Below are 25,107 nucleotides of genomic sequence, written 5' to 3'. Positions count from 1 at the left end.
CCAAAGATTTCAATGTTTAGTGGAGATAATAGCTTCTTTAGCAAATCCAGTTTGTTTTGGCCTATTGAATCTAATGTAGTTGAAATGTGACATTCATAATGAATGTCACAGACCTCCTTGTTTTGTTAAAGTAAGATAACTGAGAGTCCTATTAATTTGATGAACACCGGGGTAGGTTAAAGGCAGAAATTTATCCTTTGTAGTGCCAAGAAATGAAGAATGCATAAATCAGGTGAAGAATCAAGTTCAGTCGAACAGGTCTAATTAGCTTGACAATTCCCTCAGAAATACACATGACATACTGTTAAGTCACATCCCTTAGCAATATGGCCAATAAATTCTTAGGGTACATGCAATGAAACACTGTAATCATTAATGACCTTCTTAATATAGAACTCTATGAAGTTGTTTGGAAAGAAGGTGGTCTTAATAAAATTTATTTCTTGTGAGAAATACATTTTATTAAAGGAAAGTTTCTGAATTATAACATTTGTTTAATAAGCAAAACAGAGTAGATATGATAGTAACATAATGTAAGTTATTTTATTATGGGAGGGATGTAAAAATTGTTTTCAGTATATATGATAGGAGCAAAGTGAATAAGGACTCATATCTGGTAATTGAGTGAGACTGCAGTTAGCAAGGATGTGAGAAATAGATATTTTGTTTGGAGACTGGTGAATGATATTACAGTGCAAAGTGGAATGAGTTACCATAGTTACAAGTGTATTGGTTTAGGAGAGGTATGACATATGACAGGCATTGTGAGATTAATGGTTATTGTGAGCATCCTATTATGAGTGCTTGGAGATGCCCAATGCTAATAATAACTTCAAAATGATTAAATCCAAAATTTGTATATAACATTTTACTTGAATATCATTGTTTGCAGTAATTCAGTAACAGCAGTCCAATTAAAATACTAGCAGATGCTATATTAAATGATATTAAACAATGATTAAAAACACAGTAGGTCCCTGACTTATGTGGATATGAGTTACACGGATTCATAGATACACAGTAGCAATATGTCTAATTACAACCAGCAGTGCCAGCTATCAACAGCTGCTTTGTGAATATAGTAGACTAAAATGTAAAGCTCAAAGGATTCACTTTGGCATAGGAAAGATATTGAAATGGAAGATATTATGAATTCATTCATATTTTATAATTACATTTAGAAAGATACTTAAAAAAGTTTCGGAAATTTACCATAGAGTTTAAGAGAATATGACCTTGGCATTGGGATTGCCATGGTTTGCACTATTTAATACTGATGCTGTGTCTAGATTCCATATATTTGCATTTTTTTGGAGATAAGCATATGAGTTTCTGGAAAATTTTAAAGACTTTTTAAAGGTTCTTTCTATTTATGGCTATAAAATATAGCTGGATCGATATCCTTCATTTTAATATAATAGATGACATTACTAGTAAGCTAACGTACAACTGAGTGGTGATGACCATTAATGTCATCACCACTTTGTTTGTTTCTGCCTTTTGCAAGTTGTCTTCTTAGTGAATCTAGATAATTTAGATCAGGGGGCAGCAACCTGCGGCTCTTTGAATGAATAATTGCAGCTCTTTTCATTATTAAACAATCTATCTAAACATAGAAGTAAAAAAATATTCTGTAGGTCAAATGACCCCTAACCATATGTCGGTACTCAAAAAACATCAGTTTACATTGGGCATGATCAGCCAGGCAGAGCGCTACTTTGTAGCGAAAATTAATCGCCCCAAATTAATTTAATTTGTAGGGAATGGCAATCGCTACGGTAGCGCTATGATCGAGCAGTTGGCTTGGACACATTTATGACGTCACGCTAGGCTAGCACATATAGCGCTACGGTAGCGCTTGCCTGTCTGAACATGCCCATTGTCTTCGCATATAGTGCAGGTGTGGTCTGTAAACTGCTTACTTTGTTAAAATAAGTAAAGGTTTTGTAGTGGACGTTGCCGTGCTTTTATTTACTGGTGATTGTGTTAGGTAATGTGAATATTTGTAACATTAAATTAAATATTAACAGAATAAAAATATTTTTATAGTATTTAACATGTCAGCAAAGAAGAGAAAAATAGAACAAGAAAATCGGGAGTTTAAAAGTGAATGGGCCAAAACCTACGCATTTGTGGCAAATACAGCAGGATTTCCAATGCGTTTAATATGCCATGAAAAGCTTTCAAACAATAAAAAATCAAATATACAAAGACATTTTTTAAATAAACACGATACATTTGACAAAGCATATTCTTGGGGAGATGAAAGAAAAAAAAGGCAGAAGAGCTGCAAGGCAAAGTAAACCTAACTAAATGTTCATTTTCCAAATAGATAAAAGCATCAAGAAATACAACTATTGCTAGTTTTGTGGCAGCTAAGAAGTTGTTAAATGGGGAAAACCTTTTACGGATGCAAATATGTGAAAGAATGTTTTATTAAAATGTCGGAATATCTTTTCTGTGATTTTAAAAACAAAGTGGAAATAATTACAAAAATAAAATACATGACATTATCTGCTAAGATTGTAAGGGACAGAACTATACAAATGGCAAAAGATATAACAAATCAGCAGGTTACAAATCTAAATTCAACACCAGGATTCTCCATTGCCTGTGACGAATCATGTGATGTGGATGACATTGTACAGATTGTACTTATTTGTAGATACATAAACTCTCAAGGACCTCAGGAAGAATTACTTGATATACTGCCACTTACAGGACATACTTGTGGAGAAGACATTGAATCTGCTGTTACCACTTGCTTGAAAAGTAAGGGTATTAATATTAACAAAATAATATCTATTGTGACCGATGGGGCACCGAGTATGAAAGGTACAAACAAAGGTTTTGTTTCTTTATTTAAAAATCAAATTTGCATGACGTGTTTTCCTTTCACTGCATAATCCATCAAGAGATACTTTGTGCACAAACTTTTCCAAAAGAGATAACAGTAATGATGGATTTGGTTGTAGAAATTGTTAACAAAATAATGGCAATACCACTACGTCATCGGAAATTTTGTAAACTTCTTAAAGAAATCAATTGCGAATATTCCGATCTTCTTTTGCATAACAGAATAAGATGGCTTTCCAGAGGTGCGGTGTTGATGCGATTTGCTACCTGCCTTGGAGAGTTTAAGTTGTTTCTAAGACAAAAGGACCTTGAATATGCAAAATTAGAAGATACTAATTGGTTAAAAATATTACTTCATGGTGGATGTGACTTCCCATTTAAATGCACTAAATAAGAAACTACAGGGAAAGGGAAATACAACAGTTTTGCTTTTAGAAGAAGTGATTTTGTTTGAACAAAAATTATATTTGTTTGTGACAGACTTAGAGAAAGGCACATTATTACATTTTCCTACGTTGAAGAAATATCAACAAGAACAAGCTGATAATTCCATAAATTTAACCTTTTTCAAAGAAATTGTGGTAAATATGCGATCTGAATTTAATGGGAGATTTGAGGAGTTTAGAAAGAACAAGGCAACTATGTCATTTTTATTGTGACCACTTGAAATTAATCCTACCGAACTAAATTTTTCACCTTTTTCTGGAATTGATGAGGCTGCATTTCAACTTGAGTTAGAGGACCTGAAAACCAAGGATTTGTGGAATTCAAAATTTAGAAATCTTAAAGCTAACCTGGAGGAGTTGGAAAGACAAAAATCTACCCTTGCAATACAACACAAATGGTTTGAAATAGATCTTAAAAAGCAAGATCAGATTGTATTTGACACGTGGAATTGTTTACCGGACACTTACATTCAGTTAAAAACATATGCATTTTGGACCTCTATCGATTTTCTGATCGACATATTTGTGTGAGCAAATATTTTCTAATATGAATTTTATTAAAAGTAAGTTGAGAAACCAACTAAACAACATGAGTCTTTCATCATGTTTGAAAATGAAAATTACGGCGTATTTGCCGCATATTGAGAAACTATCCGAAGAAGTTCAACAGCAAAAGTCGCACTAAGAAGATATTTTAAATTTAAAAAATTAAAGAAATAAGTATGTTATTGGATTTTATACGTATGCTTTTGTAAGGAGAAGGAAATCTTTGTTTTATTATTTAATATTTTAAAATATCATATAATTTCATGTGACATGTAACCCCTGTGTTATGTTTTACAAGTATGATAACGTGTTACTGTAAAAAAAAAAAAAAAAAAAACGTGCGGCTCCCTAATTTTTTTTTAACAGATATAATTTTAAAAATGGCTCTTCACTCCAAGAAAGGTTGCTGACCCCTGGTCTAGATAGATGTTTATTTTATACAAATTATAAATCCTTAGAAATCATTAGAAATCCTTAATATTCTTAGAAATGTATTTAAAAATGATGAGAATAAATACATGCATTCACAATGAAAAGAAGAGGTGCATTGTAAATATGGAGACTAAAAGTAGAAATTATTAAACAACATGAAAAAGGTAATACATTCGTAGACATTGCAGATGCTTATAAAATGAGTGAATAAACTGTTAGAACTATTATAAAAGATAAAGTTTGTATTATGCAGCACATGAAAAGATCAGTAAATGCAATCTACAAACACTTCCAAGAAAAGAGGCATATTAATAGAAGAAATGAAAATTATTAGTGAATTTTAAGATATACAGCAATGAATGTCAATAAGTCTTATTCTTATAAAACAGAAAACCCAAAAAGAGTATGTACTGCACATACAAGTATTACATATTCATAATTTCTCAATATGCTGTCTTTCAGTATTAGTTTTCTTACATATACTTGTATATTTATATACTGGATAGAATACCAAATAAACTTTCATTTTCTCCAAGTATTCTTTCAAAACCTGTTGTATATGTAATCACAATCTGATTATATATTGATTTTCAGCTTGCACAGAAACCTTCAGAATAAATTAACCACGTAACTTGAGGACCTGCCGTATACTCTGATTAATATATCCTGGCTTACTGATTTTTATTATTATTTAAATATCACCACCATGTGTCATGTGATATTGAGAGGCACTTTTATTTTTTAGACAATTTTAAATATTTATAGGACAGATTCCATCTATTTTCTATCTGTTATCTATTTTTCCAGAGTCCAGTGACTGCTCTCACCTGGGGTCATAATGATAAACGCCTTTTTATTGCTACTGGAAGTGTCATCCATATTGGATGGGTTACAAGGAGAGTTGCATCCCTTCAGCTTTTGTCTCGGCTCACACTCTATCATTGTCTTGAAGATGAAAATTCTGTCCACAAATTGCCATTACCTCGATGTCTACAGGCTCTAGTGTGTAACTTATTTGGCCAGACCATTAAGGTAATATATGAACAACAATAATAATAATATACTATTTCAGAAGTTAAGGAACAGACTAATAAAGCACGTATACCCTGTTTGACATATTTCCATTTGTTAATGATTCATGATTATATAGCTAAAAAATTATTATTCATGATAACAAAATAACCGCAGCCAGCAAAATAAGTAGGTAAGGAGTATTTTAGGACTGAGAGAGAGAGAGAGAGAGAGAGAGAGAGAGAGTGAGTTGATTTGAGTATCTAGTAGATAGAGCAGTGGCGGCTTGTGGCTTGAAATTGTGGGGGTGCTGCAACTTTAGAAATATACATACACACTGTAAGTACAGTGTATACGTGTTTGGATAAAATATCAAAATTATGGTAAAAATTTTTAAAAAAAATTAAACATAAAAAAATATTGTTTATTATTGATAAAATGATACAGTTTGGTATAATTCAAAATTACTTAAAAATAAAATACATTCTTCATGTTTCGTTTAATGAAAAAATATTGTTTATTATTAATAAAATTATGCAGTTTAAGAAGGACGAAGTGAACTGTATGGGAGTGATGGACTGCATTTGAGTGGTTATGGTGCAAGTCATTTGGAAAGACTGTTGCTGGAAGGTAGAGAAGTGAGTATAGAGAATGAATCCGATCAAGCGGGAAGTGATGTGGAAGAGCAGGAATGTACAACAGGAGAGATTGAAGAGGTGGTTATAAATGAGAAAGTAAGTGGCATGAGTATGGAAAATGAGAGAATGGGTATGCAAGATGAACAGGGAAATGGGGAGGCTCAGGGTGGACAGAGTTCCACAGCGTGAGAAAGGTGGATGCTCCAAGAGAATGTGAGAGCATGTGCAAACAGGAAAGGAATGGGATAACCTGGGATCAAGAGGAAACAGTTGGAATTGAAGAGGGTTCTAAAATGAATAAGCAGAAAGGGAAATGGCCCCAGTCGAGCATGGAGAGATCACATCGAATGAGTGTTATCAGTGGAACTAGCTATAGATCCAGGAATGAGATGTTGTGTTCGTATACAAATGCTATATACAAGTGTAGGAAACAAGGCAGATGGAATGGTTGCATTAATTGAGTCTGTTCACCCAAAAATTGTTGGAATAAGTGAGACATGGCTAGATGAGGACAGCATCCTGACAGGAATAGAGATGGAAGGATATGATGTGTTTTGTGAGGATAGAAGGGGTAAAAAGGGAGGGGGAGTGCTATTAATGATAGAGAAAAAGTTATGTCCATACAAAGTAGAGATGCAAGAGGGAAATAGTGCCAATGGTTTTGAGGCAGCTTAGTGTGAGATAGATGTGAATGGAATGGAATGGAATGAAATACTTGGTTGGATGTTGTTATAGAACAGAAATGTGGATAGTAGTAATTATGAAAAGTATAATCAAATTAGCCAAGCAAATAAGAAAAGAGTGATCATTATGGGCGATTTTAATAATGGCAATATAGATTGGAATGATGATATAGCAACTGGAAGTAAAGAAAATGAGTTTTTGAGGGATAACTACCTCAGACAATATGTAACAGAGGGCGCACGAGGATTCAGTGTCTTGGATTCGGTCATCTCATCAGAGAATGTAATTATAAATGAAGTGTCAAATCACTCACCAATTGGAGAGAGTGACCATGAGCTGGTTGCCAGTAGTGTGAGGACCTCTATAAGAAAAAGATATGTGGAACTATAAGGTGGGTGATTATGAAGAGTTCAGGAGACAGCTTGCAGGTGTAGCATGGAATGAGAAGTTAGCTGGAAAAGAGATCAATGCAGCTTGGAGGATTTTCAAAAACTATTTAGTAGATGCAATGTCTAAATGTATTCCAAGGGTGAGAAGGTTAAATAAGGTAAATGTGAAATGGATGAATAAAGAGATTAAGCATGCGATACAGAGAAAAAAGGGCATTATGGAAGTAGCAGAAGTGGAAATAACCAATTCCATGACGATTACAAAGACCAGGCAAGGCGGATGACCTGGTTGGTGAGGGGTAGCTAAAAACAGGTATGAACAGCACTTAGCTAATGAAGCCAAAAAGAATCATAAGGAGTTCTTTCAATATGTAGCCAGCAAAAGAAAGAATGATTATGGAAGGATGACATTGATCGGAGAAAATGGTATAAAGACAGCTGTTGCAGAAGGTGTGGTAGAGATACTTAATGTGCAGTTCATAAAGTTTTTCAATCTTGTAAATGTGACTTCATGGAGGGATTGAGAGCAGTTGATGATGGGGAAGAGAGACTGACTGTAAGTGAGCAAGAGGTGTATGGAGAGTTGAGCAAACTAGATATAAATAAGGCTGTGGGACTTGATAATATATCACCACGTATTCTGAAGGAATGTGCCAGGGAATTGACGCCGGACTTGACATATTTTTTTAATATGAGTCTTGCACTGGGTCAAATTCCTAAGGAGCGGAAGGAGGGCAAGATTGTGTCACTTCATAAAGGAGGTGATAGAACTCAATCATCAAATAGGCCTATCTGTGTGTTAGGTGTTGTAGTTAAGTTGTTGGAGAAGCTTGTGAGAACTAGAATCCAGAGTCGGGTTGACAACAATGGTATTATTTTTGATGGACAGCATGGATTTGCTAAAGGGAGGTCGTGTTTTAGTAATCTACTTACTTATAAGGTGACTGCTTCCATGGACAGAGAGAAGGATACAAAGTGATGATAAGTTGATGGTCAAACTGAAGTGGATGGGGAGGGGATGAACTTTCCGAATTCAATTCGGAAAATTCACTCACAAGAAAGTGAGGATGATTTCGCATATCTGCTGGACTTGTCTATTGCTTGGGAAATTGTGAAGGAATATTTGTTAGCAGCAATGGTAAGCTGTATTCCACGAGTGAAGAAGAGGACACAATTTGGAGTAAAGTAGATGACAAACAATATTAAACAGGAGCTACATGCGAAAAAGAGGCTATGGAAGAGATATAAGGAGATAGGTGAAGAGAAGGTGCATGAAGAATATAAGACACAGGCCAGAAGATTGACTAGTATGGTAAGGAAGGCGAAACTGGAATATGAGAAAAGATTGCCCTTAGATCAAAGGAAAATCCTAGGGAATTTTTTAGCTATGTGGCCAAGAGGAGAAATGACTGTGGATGAATGACATTGGGGGATAAAAATGAGAATAGAAAGACTGATGCAGAGGACATAGTGGAATTGTTCAATGAACACTTTATTGGAGTATTTCAACCTGGAAGAGTCAATTTGAATACTAGAGGGATAGAGCAGGTTTGAGGTTTAGAGGTGCAGGAGGAGAGTATGTTCCACATACTGAGTACTCTGGATGTTAGTAAAGCTGTGGGACTGGATGATATTTCCCCACGAGTTTTGAGACAATGTGCTAAGGAACTGACAGTACCCTGACCTGGCTTTTCAATGAAAGTCTGGCTGCTAGAAAGGTGCCCATGGAATGGAAGGAAGGTAAGATAGTGCCATTGCATAAGGGCGGTAGGAGACTGGAAGTGTCTAATTATAGGCCAGTCTGTGTGTCATCAGTAGTTAGTAAGATCTTAGAGAAAGTAGTGAGGGACCATATATAGCATTGGGCAGATGAGGGTAATGTTATCAGTGAGAGTCGACATGGATTTGTAAAGGGGTGCTCTTGTTTTAGCAATATGCTAGCCTTTTATGATAAAGTTACAAGAGCATTAGATGAGGGAAAGGTATATGCTGCCATTTTCATAGACTTAGCAAAGGCATTTGACAGAGTGCCACATGATAAGCTGATATTCAAGTTGGAGCACATGGGTCTGGATGTCAGATTGGTCAACTGGATTCAGGATTGGCTGTCTGATAGGTATCAGAGAGTTGTGTATGGTGGAGCAATATCAAAGAGGCAGAAGGTACAAGTGGGGTTCCACAGGGTTCAGTACTGGGACCTATATGCAATCCACGGACAATATCATTGACATTGTCTGTGGATTGCAAGGGAATATTCGGTTGTTTGCGGATGATGTGAAGCTGGGAAGGGTTATTTGTTATAGTGCAGATGTGGTAGCCCTGCAAGATGATTTGAATAAGCTAGATAGATGGGCAAATGAATGGGGATGTCGGTTTAATGCAGCAAAATGTAAGGTCTTGAGGTTTGAGACACATCGATGGGACGCTACATACTCTATGGGAGGAGTTAAACTGCAGGAAGTAGGAGAGACAAGAGATCTGGGTTTGATGATTGATAGAAACCTGAAATTTAGGGGACATATTGCAAAGGTGGTGAAGGTAACACAGAGGATTGCTGCAATAATGAGAAGGACACTGACCTGCAGTGGTAAAATGGTTATCATTCCGTTGTATAAGACTGATCAGACCACACTTAAACTATTGTTCTCAGATCTGGTTCCCAGGATTTGAAGGGGATAAATTAATGTGGAAAGGGTACAAAGGTGGTGTCGGGGCTGTACAATGTTAGTTATGAGGATCAGCTGAGGGAGTGTGGACTGCAGAGTTTGGTGGATAGAAGAAGGAGGGGTGATATTATTGAGACTTTTAAACTGTTGAGAGGTGGTTACACTGGGAAATTCTTTTGCTTGGTTGAACAGCGGAAGGAGTCATGACAAGGGGCCATCCCTGGAAGTTACGAAAGGAAACTGTGAGAAAGAGGGTGAGGAGTGGTTTCTTTGCATGGAGGGTTGTTGAACGATGGAATGCATTGCCTGATGGAGTTGTGAGAGCGGGAACGGTCAATGCATTTAAGGATAGACTGGTGTTTATTAGAAAGGATCTCCCACGATGAGTCTTTTGACTTCATGGAGGCCTAAATAATAATAATATTAGATTTGTGCATGGGATTGGAGACTGACTATCTGATAGGTATCAACAAGTTGTGTATCGGGGAGTGATATCCAGGAAAAGGAAAGTTACTATTGTGTGCCTCAGTGTTCTGTTTTAGATCCATTGCTGTTTAACTTGTATATTAATAATATTGGAGAGGATTTGGATGGAAATATTCAGTTGTTTGCAGATGATGCAAAGTTGGGACGAACCATGAAGAGTAGAGAAGAGTGGCCTTACAAGAAGACTTGAATAAATTGAGTGAGAATGTGAGTTCAATGTCGCAAAATGTAAGGTTTTAAAATTTGGAAAACAAAATTGGGGTGCAGAATTTATGCTTGGTGAGGATATATTGTCAGATGTGGAGGAAATAAGAGATCTGAGGGTGATAGTGGATAAAGATCTGAAGTTTAGGGGACACATAGCCAAAATTGTGAAGACAACACAAAGGCTTCAGGGAATGATGTGGAGGACACTGACTGGTAGAAGTAGGGAGATTCTTGTTCCATTGTATAAGGCTTTGATTAGGCTGACTGACTAAGATAGTTTCTAACCTCTGGAATATTGAGTATGAAGAAAGATTGAGAAGATGCAACTTGCAGAGTCTGGTGGACAGGAAGAGGAGGAGGATGGAAGATATGATAGAGACTTACAAATTATTAAGGGGTTATTTAAATTAAGGGGATATTAAATCCCACATTGTTTTAAAACCGAATAAGAAACTCAAAGATTGGAATCAGAGAGTTTCTTGCCGAATATAGTATAGTAAACTATAAAGTATCGGCGATCACTAAGCGTCCGCTAAATGCAAGTGGCCCAGGCACGTAGTGCAATACCGGAAAACTCGCAGCAAAGTCGGTAAAGTTCTGATCACTATTCTTAGGTATTTACCATAATGTAAAAACACATTTCCTTGGAAATGTATGCTGTTATTACATTATGGTGGTGAGGTACTACCCAGACCGGTTTCAGCCTTTCTTGAGGCTTCATCAGTGAGTAGCTAGACCGAGTTAATACCAAAGTGTATAGCGAAAAGAACTTTATACTCTGCTATACGAGTTTCCAAACTGGTGCAACCATTAAGTTACTTAAATATAAAGAGCTAAAAAGCTTCATTTCGGCAACAAAAACATTATTTAAATTAAGGGGATATTAAATCCCACATTGTTTTAAAACCGAATAAGAAACTCAAAGATTGGAATCAGAGAGTTTCTTGCCGAATATAGTATAGTAAACTATAAAGTATCGGCGATCACTAAGCGTCCGCTAAATGCAAGTGGCCCAGGCACGTAGTGCAATACCGGAAAACTCGCAGCAAAGTCGGTAAAGTTCTGATCACTATTCTTAGGTATTTACCATAATGTAAAAACACATTTCCTAGGAAATGTATGCTGTTATTACATTATGGTGGTGAGGTACTACCCAGACCGGTTTCGGCCTTTCTTGAAACCGGTCTGGGTAGTACCTCACCACCATAATGTAATAACAGCATACATTTCCTAGGAAATGTGTTTTTACATTATGGTAAATACCTAAGAATAGTGATCAGAACTTTACCAACTTTGCTGCGAGTTTTCCGGTATTGCACTACGTGCCTGGGCCACTTGCATTTAGCGGACGCTTAGTGATCGCCGATACTTTATAGTTTACTATACTATATTCGGCAAGAAACTCTCTGATTCCAATCTTTGAGTTTCTTATTCGGTTTTAAAACAATGTGGGATTTAATATCCCCTTAATTTAAATAATGTTTTTGTTGCCAAAATGAAGCTTTTTAGCTCTTTATATTTATTAAGGGGTTGTTATAGGATCAATGCCGGAGAAGTTCTACAGAAAATAGTGGGAGATCAGGGGAGAACCAGAGGTCATCCCTGGAAGCTGTGTAGGGAGGGTGTGAGTGGCAGGTTTTTTTCATGCAGAGTTGTGAATAAAAGTAATGCCTTGCCTGAGAGTGTGTTGTCTGTAGAGAATTTGAGTGTGTTTAGAGCACGGTATGATGAGCTGTGTGTTTGATAAAAGGACCTCCTAGATGAGTCTTTGATTCCATAGGGTCTTGGATAATAATAATAATAGTATAATTCAAAATTATACATACATACATACTACCTGAGATTAGCTCTGCTGATGCATCCAGGAATGCATTAGCGGAGCTAATCTCAGGTAGTATGGTCACTTAAACAGAATGGGCGTTAAAAGATTAGCAAAACAAGTGTTCTCTGCCAGGTTGGCAGGAAAACGACCCAGAGGAAGAGCAAGATATAGGTGGATTGATATGGTACAATGTGCTTTAGACGATAGAAATATAAGATCTGATAATGATAATATTGGAGTCTTGACAAGTAACAGACTGATTTGGAAGAAAATTGTAGATAGGAAGTTAGCAATGATGTAAATTTTTCATCTGGTACTATCATATCCTGTACACCCCTTGAGGGTATATGTCAGGAATTTGATGATGATGATGATGAAAAATTGGGGGTGCTGCAGTTCCGCAGTGCCAATACATGAGCTGCCCCCGAGATAGATGTCAATGAGACATACACAGGACAGTGTGTGAAATTGAAAAACTGCAGAAACCATATGAGATTAGCAGGCTGAGAAGAGAAAGAATCAGGAGATCTGAGATAAGAATTATTAGATCATGTGAATAAATGACAGAAACAAGGTAAAGAGAAAATTTTCTATGGCAACTTTGTGTGAACCAAGGACTAGGACACTGATAGTGAATGAGTCAGTACAAAGATTGTGCAGAAGAAATGCACAATTTGTACTGATTCATTCGCTATCAGTGTCCTTGGTTCATCTCTATCATAGCATAGCAGGAGACTTGTAATCTTCAACTTCTTGCTCTTCTTTTTTCACTTCATCCAGCAACTCCTTCACATGCTTCCATGTAGAATACCTGCATCTCTCAGCTGATTAGTGCTAACTAACACAATTAGTTTTTTCACCTTACCTTTCTGCATCTGAATGGCATCGTTAATGTTATTAATTTTTGTGCCAGGAAAACAAGGCTTTGTTATACTTTTATTTAAGATTTGGTGAACTTCTGGGATATTGCTCCTTCATACACAACTTGTTGATACCTATCAGACAGTGAATCTACAATCCAATGCAGATTTTAATATTCATCTGCTCTAGTTTGACTGACTTGTCATGCTGTAATCTATCAAAAGAATTGGCAAAGTCTAAGTATACTATTGTGTATCATAGGTACTGTATAGATTACTGAAATATGACCTCCCTTTAGCAAACCCAGGATGTCCTTCAAAGATAATACCATTCTTGTTGTAAACCCAAAGACTGGTGAATCTTTCCAATACTTTAACCACAGCATCTGACACATAGATTGCCCTGTAATTTAATGCTTAACTTCTGTCACCTCCTTTATGAAGCAGTACAATTTTGCCTTCTTTCACTCCTTTGGAATGTGACCCACTGTACGAGGGTGGTCTGAAAAGTTCTTGGCCTCGACCATAGATGGCAACACTATCAGCAAGATTTTTTTTTCTAAGTTGGTACATCTGTCATAAGCATCCATGTGAAATTGCAAGTCATTCTATCAAGTAGTTTGTTTTATACAACTGTCTGTATCCCTTGAAATGCATAAAATTGAGTATTGTGCGGTTATATAATTCTTTGTAAAAGAAGGTTTAACGGCAAAAGAAATTCATTCTGAAGTTCATAAAAGTTTATGGGCAATCTTCACCTTCATTTTCGACAATTAAGAAATGGGCTGCCGAGTTTAAATGTGGCCATACCAGCCTTGAAGATGATTCATGTGAAGGACGTCCAAAAAGTGTAACAACACCAGAAATCATTGATCAAGTGCATGATATGGTATTGGATGACCAGCGAGTGAAAGTGTGTGAAATTGCTGAGAGACTGTAGGCATTTCAAAAGAACATTTAGGATAATATATTTTGCATGAAGAATTGCAAATGAAAATGCTTTGCACAAGATGGGTGCCACACTTGCTCACAGCAGATCAAAAATGCACTCGCATGAAAATTTCTGAACAGTGCTTGCAGCGTTTTAACAAGAATAAAACTGATTTTGTGTGTTGATTTATTACTATGCATGAGACTTGGATTCACCATTGCACACCAGAATCCAAACAGCAGTGAAAACAGTGGACAGAAGCCAGTTGTTCAGTGCCAAAAAAAGAAAAAGTCGGTTCCATCAGCAGGAAAGGTCATGACATCGGTGTTTTGGGGTGCTAAAGGCATTTTGTTTATTAATTATTTTGAAAAGGCTAAAACAATAACCGGGGAATATTATTCCACTCTCTTAACCAGACTAGACAAAAAAATTCATGAGAAAAGACCCGGTTTGCAGAAGAAGAAAAATCATCTTTCATCAGGACCATGCACTTGCCCACAAAGGTGTTTTGGCAATGGGAAAATTAAGGGATCTGCACTATGAATTGTTGGAACATCCACCCTATTCCCCAGTTTCTCCCTCTGACTTCTATCTCTTCCCAAAACTAAAACTCTTCCTCGCTAGTCAGCGTTTTTCTTCAAATCAAGAAGTGATTGCAGCTGTAGAGGGGTATTTTGCAGATCTTACTGAGAACCACTACAGGGATGGGATAATGGCACTGGAGCATCGCTGCAATAAATGTATTAGTTTTAAGAGAGATTATGTTGAAAAATAAAAATAATTTTGGAAATTATAAATTCGTTTTTTCATTGTTAGGCCAAGAACTTTTCAGACCAACCTTTTAAGACTCATATTAAACAAATATGTCAAGGCAGATGTCAACTCCCTGGCACATTCCTTCAAAATACACAGTGATATATCATAAAGCTCCACAGCCTTATTAATGTCAAGTTTGCTTAATTCCCCATATATCTATTCTTGAAGAATTGATATATGGGGAATAGTCAATTTCTCATTCTCTTAATCCACTGCTCTAAAACACCTCCTTTATGATGCAGTACAAGTTTGCCTTCTTTCCATCCTTCCACTCCTTTGGAACTTGAGTTGAGCTCTCCAATGATGTCACATTCACAAGGATGAAATACCTTTATGAACTGCACATTAAATATCTCAACTATATTCTCTTCAGCAGTTTTCCTTGTACCATTATCTCCAGTCAGTGCCATCCTACCATAATCATTCTTATTTTTGCTAGCTACATATTGAAAGAACTCCCTGCGATTTTTTAAATTTTTTTTTTATTTTATTAGCTAACTGTTGCTGATACTGAACTTTTGCTATCCTTACCAACCGAGTCATCCTCCTTACCTGTTCTTTGTATTTCTCATGGAATTGATTATTACTACTCCTCTTATGTTGCCTTCATAATGTTTTTTTCTCTGTGTTGCATGCTTAATCTTTTCATCCATCCATTACAGCTACCTTATTTAAACTTCTGACCTTTGGAATACATTTAGACATTGCTTCTACTAGATAGTTCTTGAATATCACCCAAGCAGCATTGATCTTCTTTCCACTCTACATCTTCAAGCTGTCTCCTGAGCTTAAGTCCTAACATGGCTGGCAGCCACCCAGGTCACTTCGCAGGCACTCTGTCCAACTGGAGGGAGATTTGATATCTCATTTATAATATTTTCCTCAAAGAGTATGTGATGTTGATTAGATGATCAAATCCAAGACTTTTAATCCTTGTGTCCTGTGTTATATAGTTGCTACCTCGTCATCCCAATCTATATTGTTGTAATTAAAAGCACCCATAATGATCACCATTTTGCCATTTGTTTGGCTGATTTGCTTATACATTTTCTGGTCACTACCCTCTGCAGGTCTATAGCAAAATCCAACAAAAGTAGTTTATTCTACTCATATTCACCTCTATTTCACACTGTACTGCCTTAGAACCATTACCACTATTTCTCCCTTGCATCTCTACCATCTGTATGGACATAACTTTTTTTATCATCAATATCACTCCATCTCCCTTTTTACACTTTATATCTTCATGAAATACATCATAGCTTTCCATCTCTATTCCTGTCAGGATGCCTTCTGATCCAACCATGTCTCACTCATGCCAATAATATTTGGGGTGAACGAATTCATTTCATTTCCCTTGTTTCTGACACTTCTGTCATTCGTATACAAACATAACAGCTCATTTCTGGATCTATAACAAGTTTTACTGATTCCACTTATTTAGTTGTGATTTCTTCATACTTTCCTCAAGCCATTTCTTTTTCTTCTTACTTGTCCCAGAACCCCTCTTCAAATCTGTTTTCCCTGCATCTCAGGTCATCCCCTTCCCTTTTTGTCTACATACACACATTCACATCCTCTTCAAGCATTGCCCTTTCTCATGCTGTATTACTCTATCCATCTTGAGGCTCCATGTTTATCTTGCGCATTTGTTCTCTCATTCTCTACACTCATGCTACCCACCTTCATTCATAAGCACCACTTCAATCTCTCTTTCCTTACTCTCCTTCTCTTTCACATTGCTTCTTACTTGCTCAGATTTATTCTCTGCACTTATTACTCTCCCTTCCAGCACCAGTCTCTCCAAATGATTCACACCAAAACCATTTAAATGCAATTCATCACTCTTATACTGTTCAATTCTTCCTTCAAACTCATTCCACACATTAACAAACTGCATTCCTTTCTGTTCACACATTTCTACTAACATATTATTCATGATTCTTGCTCTCTACCTCATCTCATCATTGTCTTACCTGGGCATCACACTGACTGAATATCTAATCTTTCTTCTCCTTTTTACCAGTCAAGTCATTTGTTCCTCCAACTCTTTGGCTCTATTAGTCCTTATATCCAATGTTTCAATGACTCTGTTCATTTTACCTTCCAGAAAACAAACTAGCACATTTTCTCATTTAACACACCTCTAATAATCAAATTACCATGCAATGTCAATCATGGGTCTTTTGTTACCATTTTCATACCGACATTAGTTGTTTTCGTCTTCTTCACTTTTCCATACATATCTACAATCAATCCTCTTCATTTCATTCTGCATCTGCTTCATTTCTTGACTCATCATCACCAACTTAGCTTTCAAATCTTTCATCCTTTTTCACTATCATTCACTCTTGCTATTTTATTGCTAGTCACACATACTTGTTCTCTATCATTTACTCTTGCTATTTTATCGCCAGTTACACACACACTTGTTTGCTGTCAATCCTGCTCATCACCCTACCGTTAACTGCACTCTGTTTTTCGATATCATTATTGTCCAATTTATCATTAATTTCATTCTGTTTTTTGACACCATAGAAATTATCACCTGCTTTATCGTCAATCGAACTTTTTTCTGCACTACAATTTCCACATACTCTCTGAACCTTCACACAATCTTCAGCTACCATGTCAGCTATGATGCCATGTTCCCTACTCATATTTATACTATTTAAACTCTCATTTAAGCAAGCTTCATGGTCCATTAGACTATCACATTTCCTGCATATCCACACTCATTCTTTTCTCCTATTCAGCCTCACCACATAAACATCTGCAACATCCCTCCACGTTTACATACTACATTCATGGCACCTTACCATTTTTGAAAATCTCTGCTGTATACTTTTGTGTTTTGCACAGTCCTACACAATGATTTGCCTCTCACCAACATGTTGTGTCAGTGTACTAAATTTAATGATTTTGTAAAAAAAACAATTAAACAAACAAGTCCACATGCTGCAAGTGCACAACTTCTACTACAACTGTTATACATAAACACACACTTATTTACAATTATTTAGTCAAAAAACTTACCTGAAGCAGGAGCCTTCTTTACATAAACCTTCCAGCAAAATGCTTTATGCCACATTCAAACCACAAACGAATTAATAACTATGATTTGCTCTCCTAAGGAAAAATGCCATCCTCAAACACATCCCAGAATAAGAAATTCCCTATATCTGTGACTTGGCTATTATGGACAGACAGGAAGATCCATTAGCATCCACTTTGAAGAACATAAGAAACGCATTTGCTACTATTATGGCAAGTCAGGATTAGCAGACCACACTTTAGACAACCCCCCTTCATAGAGAATTAGATGGAAGAAAACCAATGTGTTATAGAAGTTGTTACATGTCAGAGAGACTATTTTTAGAGTAAGCAATGGCTATGAGGCATTCTCCTAATCTTAACAAGTATTAATCTGCATTAATCTACCGAAATTTCGGAGACAGTCATCTTAAGACCCACTTCTGCACAACTGTAATAACTTCTTTTATACAACATTAGAGAGTGCCAAATTTGAACTTTAGATATTTTGTCCATTACAACAATTTCGATTGTTTCATTTACAACTTGTTGCATGTAAACTGTAACATATTGTTTTGCTCTGAGGATGCTGGTATGAAATCCAGCAAAATATAAGCTAGTTATTGAACATCCTTCTTTAATTTAGTATTTAGTTTTGGTGTTGTAATACCATTAAAATAAGTTATGAATAATAATAATAATTAATTCTATCACTAAGCTTTACAAAGCATAGTGGAAATAGAGCTGCCACAAGTGGCAAGGTTAATAAATCTAATCATTTTAATGATATTGTTCAGGTTCATTCCACTGACAACATGTTTATCATATTGAACCTTGAAATTCTTAACACTCCCTGCATTAACAGCGTATTTTGGTAACGTGTTCCATTCATCCACAATGTTCCATATAAAAAATCTCCTTCTCTACCATACACTTACACATCTTCCAGGGATGGCCTTTGGTTCTTCCTCTCTCATCATTTACTCTTTTTATAATCTCTATATTAATCCAATAAAATCCCCTGACTAGCTGAAACATCTCTATCATATCACTGCTTTTCCTCCTATCCACTAAACTCTGTAATTTATATTCTTTTTTTTTTTAATATTATTAATTAAAGTCCATGTATAAAAGCATTATCATGGTGTAACCATTTTGTTTATCCAACTCAGTCAGCTGTCACTTTGTTATGCAGTGAGTAAATTGCTAAGGCAGGACTTGCTTTTCACAAAGTGTTGCAATCCTCCCCCCCCCCAAGAATATATCGCATTCCTATCCATCCATTTCTGAATTCTTCCTTTAACCACTTTTTCCAATATCTTAATCACCACTCCTGAATACTAATCAAGCAGTAATTTGCTACTTTTGTCTTGGAGCCTCCTTTTAGTAATGGAATCATCTTGCCCTTCTTCTTCTAACTATTTCTTCTGCTTCTATCAGTTTCCTACTATCAAGCATTCTTAACCTTCCATAATTACAGCAAAAGAACTTTAGGATTTCATTCAGTTCACTTAGCTAATTTCCTCTCATAATGTGAATTTCCTCTCCTTACCATGGTCAAACATTCTTGCCTGTGCACAGGCAATAATTGTGTATTGGACATCCCATCGCCTTTTCTTTATAATTCCCTCTGCAGTATTTTCTGTTTTTTATATAGTTCTGGCTTTATGATGCTACTCATCCATTTAACTCCCACTTGCCATGGATATCCAGTGTGATACTGCTTTCCCCAAAAAATTCCTGACCACTTCCCATGCACTACTGACATCCTTACCTTGTACCTTCTTATGCTTTAGTACTGCTCCAAGTTGCCTTTTAAGCTTGTTGTAATCACTGGCTCTGTGATTCCACATGTACCCCCCCCATACACCTTCTTAACTGAGAATACCATATGTTTAACAACCTTCCATGACATGCTCAAGTAAGTATCCCTTAGTAACTGTATAAATTCTATTTACATCCTGTCATGTACCCTTTCCATTTTCCAATCTATGTTCTCATAGTTGAAATTATTATTATTATTATTGCACCCTCCATGGAATTGGCAGCCTCACTGTGGGAGGTTCATTCAACTGACAACATATTTATCATACCGAATCGTAAAATCTTTAACGCTCCATGCATTAATAACCCATTCTGGTAATCCATTCCATTCACTGAGAATTCTCTATGTAAAAAACTACTCTCACACCCCTCTTCACGACACTCTTATGTAACTTTCAGGGATGACCTCTGATTTTTCCCCTCTCTCCTTCTACTCCTTTTATAATCTCATCTGGATTAATCCGATAAAATCCTCTCACTAACTTAAATGTCACTATCGTACCACCTCGTTCCCACCTATCCACTAAACTCTGCAATCCACATTTTTTCAGCCTCTCTCCATAGCTAGCAGTCCAAAGTCCTGATATCGTCTTAGTCATTCACCTCTAGACCCTCTCCATTGTCTCCACATCACACTGAAAATCACAAATCCCCCATAACAATTGAGCAATTATTATGGGGACTTCAACTACTTCTCTTTATGCATCTACATAGCCATTATGGATCTCAGGTCCCATTATGGACCTGAGATCCATAATGTGCTATAAGAAGATGGTGAGGCTCTAATCTCTTCTATCTCACAATTAGTATCCTATGTCTGTAGATATGTGTGTTCATAGGGTAAGTTTGCCTGTTTTGAGGGATGAAAAACCCTGAGTTTCCAGGAGAAAAACCCTCTGCCTGTATATAAGACAGGCTAACTCACCATTTGATTGTAAACACCTGATAAAGGTTCCACTCATCATAGATGGGATTCAAACTTAGTCTTTCCAACCAAAGGGCTCATCTATACTAACTGAGTTGAAAGTTTATTTTTCACTTGGTTAGAGTATAATAAAATTAGTTTAATCCTTTATCCAAGTGTGAGCAAACAAAGTTTGCACCTGAAAGTATCTTCAGGACTGGGGTAAGGTGATACAACACCAGGGCAACTCGTTGCAAAGGTGGAGCAAGCTACCAACACTCCTATCTCAGTATCTCCTATAATGCAAAACACATCTCCTTGCGGGTATGTCTAATGTCGAAACTAGTCTGGGTAGTGGCCCTTCCCTTAATGCATAACATTAGACATACCCGCAAGGAGATGTGTTTTGCATTATAGGAGATACTGAGACAGGAGTGTTGGTATCTTGCTCCACCTTTGCAACGAGTTGCCCTGGTGTTGTATCACCTTACCCCAGTCTTGAAGATACTTTCAGGCACAAACTTTGTTTGCTCACACTTGGATAAAGGATTAAACTAATTTTATTATACTCTCTTCTTATTGTGCTATCTTCTATCGAAGGTCAGCGACCATCTTGGCGAACAAACTGCGATCTTGTGTTAATCTGAGCAGTTGTGCACTGCTCTTTCCTGTCCACGTCTTGATGTTGTCAAACCATGATATTCTTTTTCTTCCTCTAGTTCCTTTGCCATCAATTCTTCCTACCAAAATAGTTTGTAGAAGTTGGTATTTACTGTTTCTCATGATGTGTCCAAGATATGATGTTTTTCGTTTCTTGATTATTTGTAAAAGATGTTTAGCTTTGCCAATGGATTTTAAGACATCTTCATTGGTAATTTTTTCTGTCCATGATATCTTTAGCATTCTTCTGTATAGCCACATCTCAAAGGCTTCGATTTTCTTGATGGTTGTCGCCTTCAATGTCCATGTTTCAACTCCATAGAGCAGAATAGACCATACGTAGCATTTCAGCATTCGGCATCTGACTTCCATGTTTAGGTCTTTATTGCAGAATAGTGTTCTCATTTTCATGAAGGACTGCCGTGCAACTTCAATCCTTGTCTTTATATCTATTTCTGGATCCCACCGTTCGTTAAGCCAGCAACCAAGATATTTATATCTTGACACTTGATCAATATTTTTCCCATTCAGTGTCAGTTTCATTGATGAGACTGGATGTTTGCTGATGATCATGTATTTTGTCTTGTTGATGTTTATATTTATTCCCATTCTTTGGCTTTCTATGTATACTCTGTCAACGAGTTTTTGGAGATCCATAATGTTATCTGCAATTAGCACGGTGTCATCTGCATATCGTAGGTTGTTAACAATTTTTCCATTTATTGTGATTCCCTCTGGACATTCTTCCAATGCTTTTTTAAAGATTACCTCTGCATATATGTTGAACAGGAGTGGTGAGAGCACACATCCTTGTCTCACTCCTCTTTTGATGTTAATATCACTGGTGGTAATGTTGTCTAATTGAACGGTAGCTGACTGATTCCAATACAGATTTGTTATTAGTCTTATGTCTTGTTCGTCTAGCCTTATTTGTTGAAGGATTTCTATTAAGTTGGTGTGTCTGACTTTGTCGAATGCTTTTTCAAAATCTATGAAACACATAAAGACAGATTTCTGTTTTTCTATGCATTTTTGTATCAATATTTGGGTACAGAAAAGGGCCTCTCTAGTACCAAAACCATTCCGAAAGCCAAATTGTGTTTCACTTAGAGTTTCTTCACTTTTTCTATAAATGCGATTCTGAATTACTTTCAAAAATATTTTTAATGTTTGGCTCATTAGACTAATAAGTCTGAAGTCACCACAGGAATTCGCTTTGGGTTTCTTTGGGATAGTGATAAATGTAGATTTGAGCCAATCTGATGGAAATTCATCACTTTCATATATTTTATTAAATAGTTTTTCAAGAAGTTTGATGTTATCTGGTTCTATTAATTTTAAAAATTCTGTTTGCACACCATCTGGTCCACTGGCTTTTCCTGTTTTACTTGTTTGTATAGCATTCTCTATTTCGCATTTCATGATTGCTGGTCCTTGAATGTTATCTTTTATATTTATAGGCTTCTGTCTAGTATCATTGAAAAGTTCTGTTACATATTTTATCCAAATCTGTGCTTTATTCTCTTCTTCTAGAACTATTTTTCCATTTTCGTCTCTTAGAGACACTATTTGCTTTTTCCTCAGTTTTCCGGAAATTTCGTTGATTTTCTTATATAGATTGAAATTATCATGTTGTTTCTGAAGCAGTTCAATTTCAGTACATAAATTTTTCATCCAATTTTCCTTGGCTTCTTTTATTTTTTTCTTGATGATGTTATGTGTTTCTGTATACCTGGCTAGGTCTTTGTTTTTATACATTCTTCTTGTATCAATAAGAGAAAGAATCTCATCTGTCATCCATTCCTGTTGTTTTATATTATTCACATAACCTACTTCTTCAATACTTGTTGTTACGATGCCATTCTTTAAGCTATTCCAAAGAGATTCCACACTTTTATTTTCTTCTATGTTAATCTGTTGTAATCGTAGGTTAAGCTGTGACTTGGCGTTTTTATTTATGTTCGGGTCTTTCAGTTTTTCTACATCAATTTTCTTTTTCTTCTTTTGTGATTTTTTAGCTGATTTTAATCTAAGACGTATTTCTGCAACTATGGGATTGTGGTCTGATGAGATATCTGCTCCAGGATAAGTCTTTGCACTCTTTATACTACTGTGGAATCTTTTATTTATCAGTATATAATCAATTTGATTTCTGACAATATTATGTTGGTTATCTTAAGGTGATTTCCAAGTGTACAGTCTTCTTGGTGGAAGTTTAAACCAGGTATTTGCTATTGTTAGATCTTCTTCCTGACAGAATTGGACTAGGCGATCTCCTCTGTCATTTCTGGTGCCTAAGCCATGTTCGCCAACAATTTCTCCATCACCCCCTCTTCCCACTTTTGCATTGAAGTCACCCATCACTATGTTTATATCATGTTTCTTTGTTAGGTTTTTAATCTCTTTTAGGTGTTCATAAAACTCTTCAACATCTTCTTCACTTTTGTCAGCTGTGGGTGCATAAGCTTGGATGATATTTATGTTAACGGGGTTTCCCTTAAGTTGTAACAACATTATCCTTTCAGAAAATGGAATCCAATTTATTACTGATTTATTGATTTCTTCATCTACTATTACAGCTACACCATGTCGATGTTTATTCTCATCATTCCCAGAGTAATACATTGTCATATTATCTTGTTGACACTTTCCAGATCCTGGCCATCTTGTCTCGCAAATTCCCAAAATCCGGATGCCCAGCCTCTTCATTTCTCTTGTGGCATTTCTTAATTTGCCAGCGTCATACAGAGTTCTGACATTCCAAGTTGCTATTTTAAAAGTGGACACCATTTTGAGCCCGGAGATTCTTCGCACCCCTGTTCCATTTAAGGGACGCCGGGAACTTGGGGCCAATTGTAAGGGTTTGCTCGCCATGGTGGTTGTTCTGGAGATAAGGTAGAGCAGTAGTTTCTCCATTTGCTTTCTGCTTTTATACTCTAACCAAGTGAAAAATAAACTTTCAACATCTTTCTCTAAATCCAGAGTAATTTATTAAAAAAGGGTGGCACACCATTTGGCAACTCTTATAGGTAGAGATGACCTGCTAATGCTTCTGCCTGGTATCTCCACTTGGGCCTGGCTCCCACTGAAGAGACCTCAATAAAGGTCAAAACTAGTCTGGGTAGTGGCCCTTCCCTTAATGCATAACATTAGACATATCCGCAAGGAGATGTGTTTTGCATTATAGGAGATACTGAGATAGGAGTGTTGGTAGCTTGTTCCACCTTTGCAACGAGTTGCCCTGACCTTACCCCAGTCCTGAAGATACTTTCAGGCGCAAACTTTGTTTGCTCACACTTGGATAAAGGATTAAACTAATTTTATTATACTAACTGAGCTTTGGCGGCTCATATCGTACACCAGATACTCTGAAATGAATCATCTCCCCCATCCTGAATTCCTCTCTCATTAACTACCACTTTTGTCATTTGCAATATTTAAGCTATCATCCATAATGTCCTCTTCCTATACCCATTTCCTCTGTCCTACCTGCAAATATAATACCCTTCCATTCTATCTCTATAACTATATCATCTGACAACCAAATCTCGGTGACACCGATAATTTTTGATTAAGTTGAACTGACCAATCCCAGAAACTTTTCACTTTTATTCCTGATTCTTCTAGCATTCATATCCATGAATTTCAATTTTCTTGGGTCCCACAGCTGTCCCAAGTACCAACCAGTTCAGATTCAAGACCTAAACAACTACATTTGGCATTGCATAATCAGTTTCACACTTGCTTTCATTTATCCTTGCGGTAGCTGGACACACACACACACTTTACTTCATTATTCCTCTAGCTTCCCTGATGTTGTTCTTCTAACCTGTCACTGAACAGCATCTTTTCCAAACATCTAACTCCCAAATTATTCAAATGAAATCCATCATTCA

The 25,107-nt window shown here is 36.5% G+C and overlaps 1 protein-coding gene across 1 annotated transcript in view; it reads left to right on the top strand.

The window, feature by feature from the left end:
- LOC150099318 (tubby-related protein 4-like) overlaps window positions 1–25,107 on the top strand; it is a 215,813-nt gene that overhangs the window by 138,938 nt on the left and 51,768 nt on the right. The window contains exon 8 of the mRNA XM_090404314.1: window positions 5,088–5,312. Coding sequence (XP_090260440.1) covers window positions 5,088–5,312 — 225 coding nt within the window. The remainder of the gene's footprint in view (window positions 1–5,087; window positions 5,313–25,107) is intronic.

Source organism: Typopeltis vanoorti, chromosome 14, assembly GCF_054136105.1.
Source record: "Typopeltis vanoorti isolate ZY-2024b chromosome 14, IOZ_Tvanoo_1.0, whole genome shotgun sequence".
Taxonomy (NCBI): Eukaryota; Metazoa; Arthropoda; class Arachnida; order Uropygi; family Thelyphonidae; genus Typopeltis; species Typopeltis vanoorti.
Note: the sequence above shows the minus strand (reverse complement) of the source record. Positions and strands in the feature narration are given on the sequence as shown.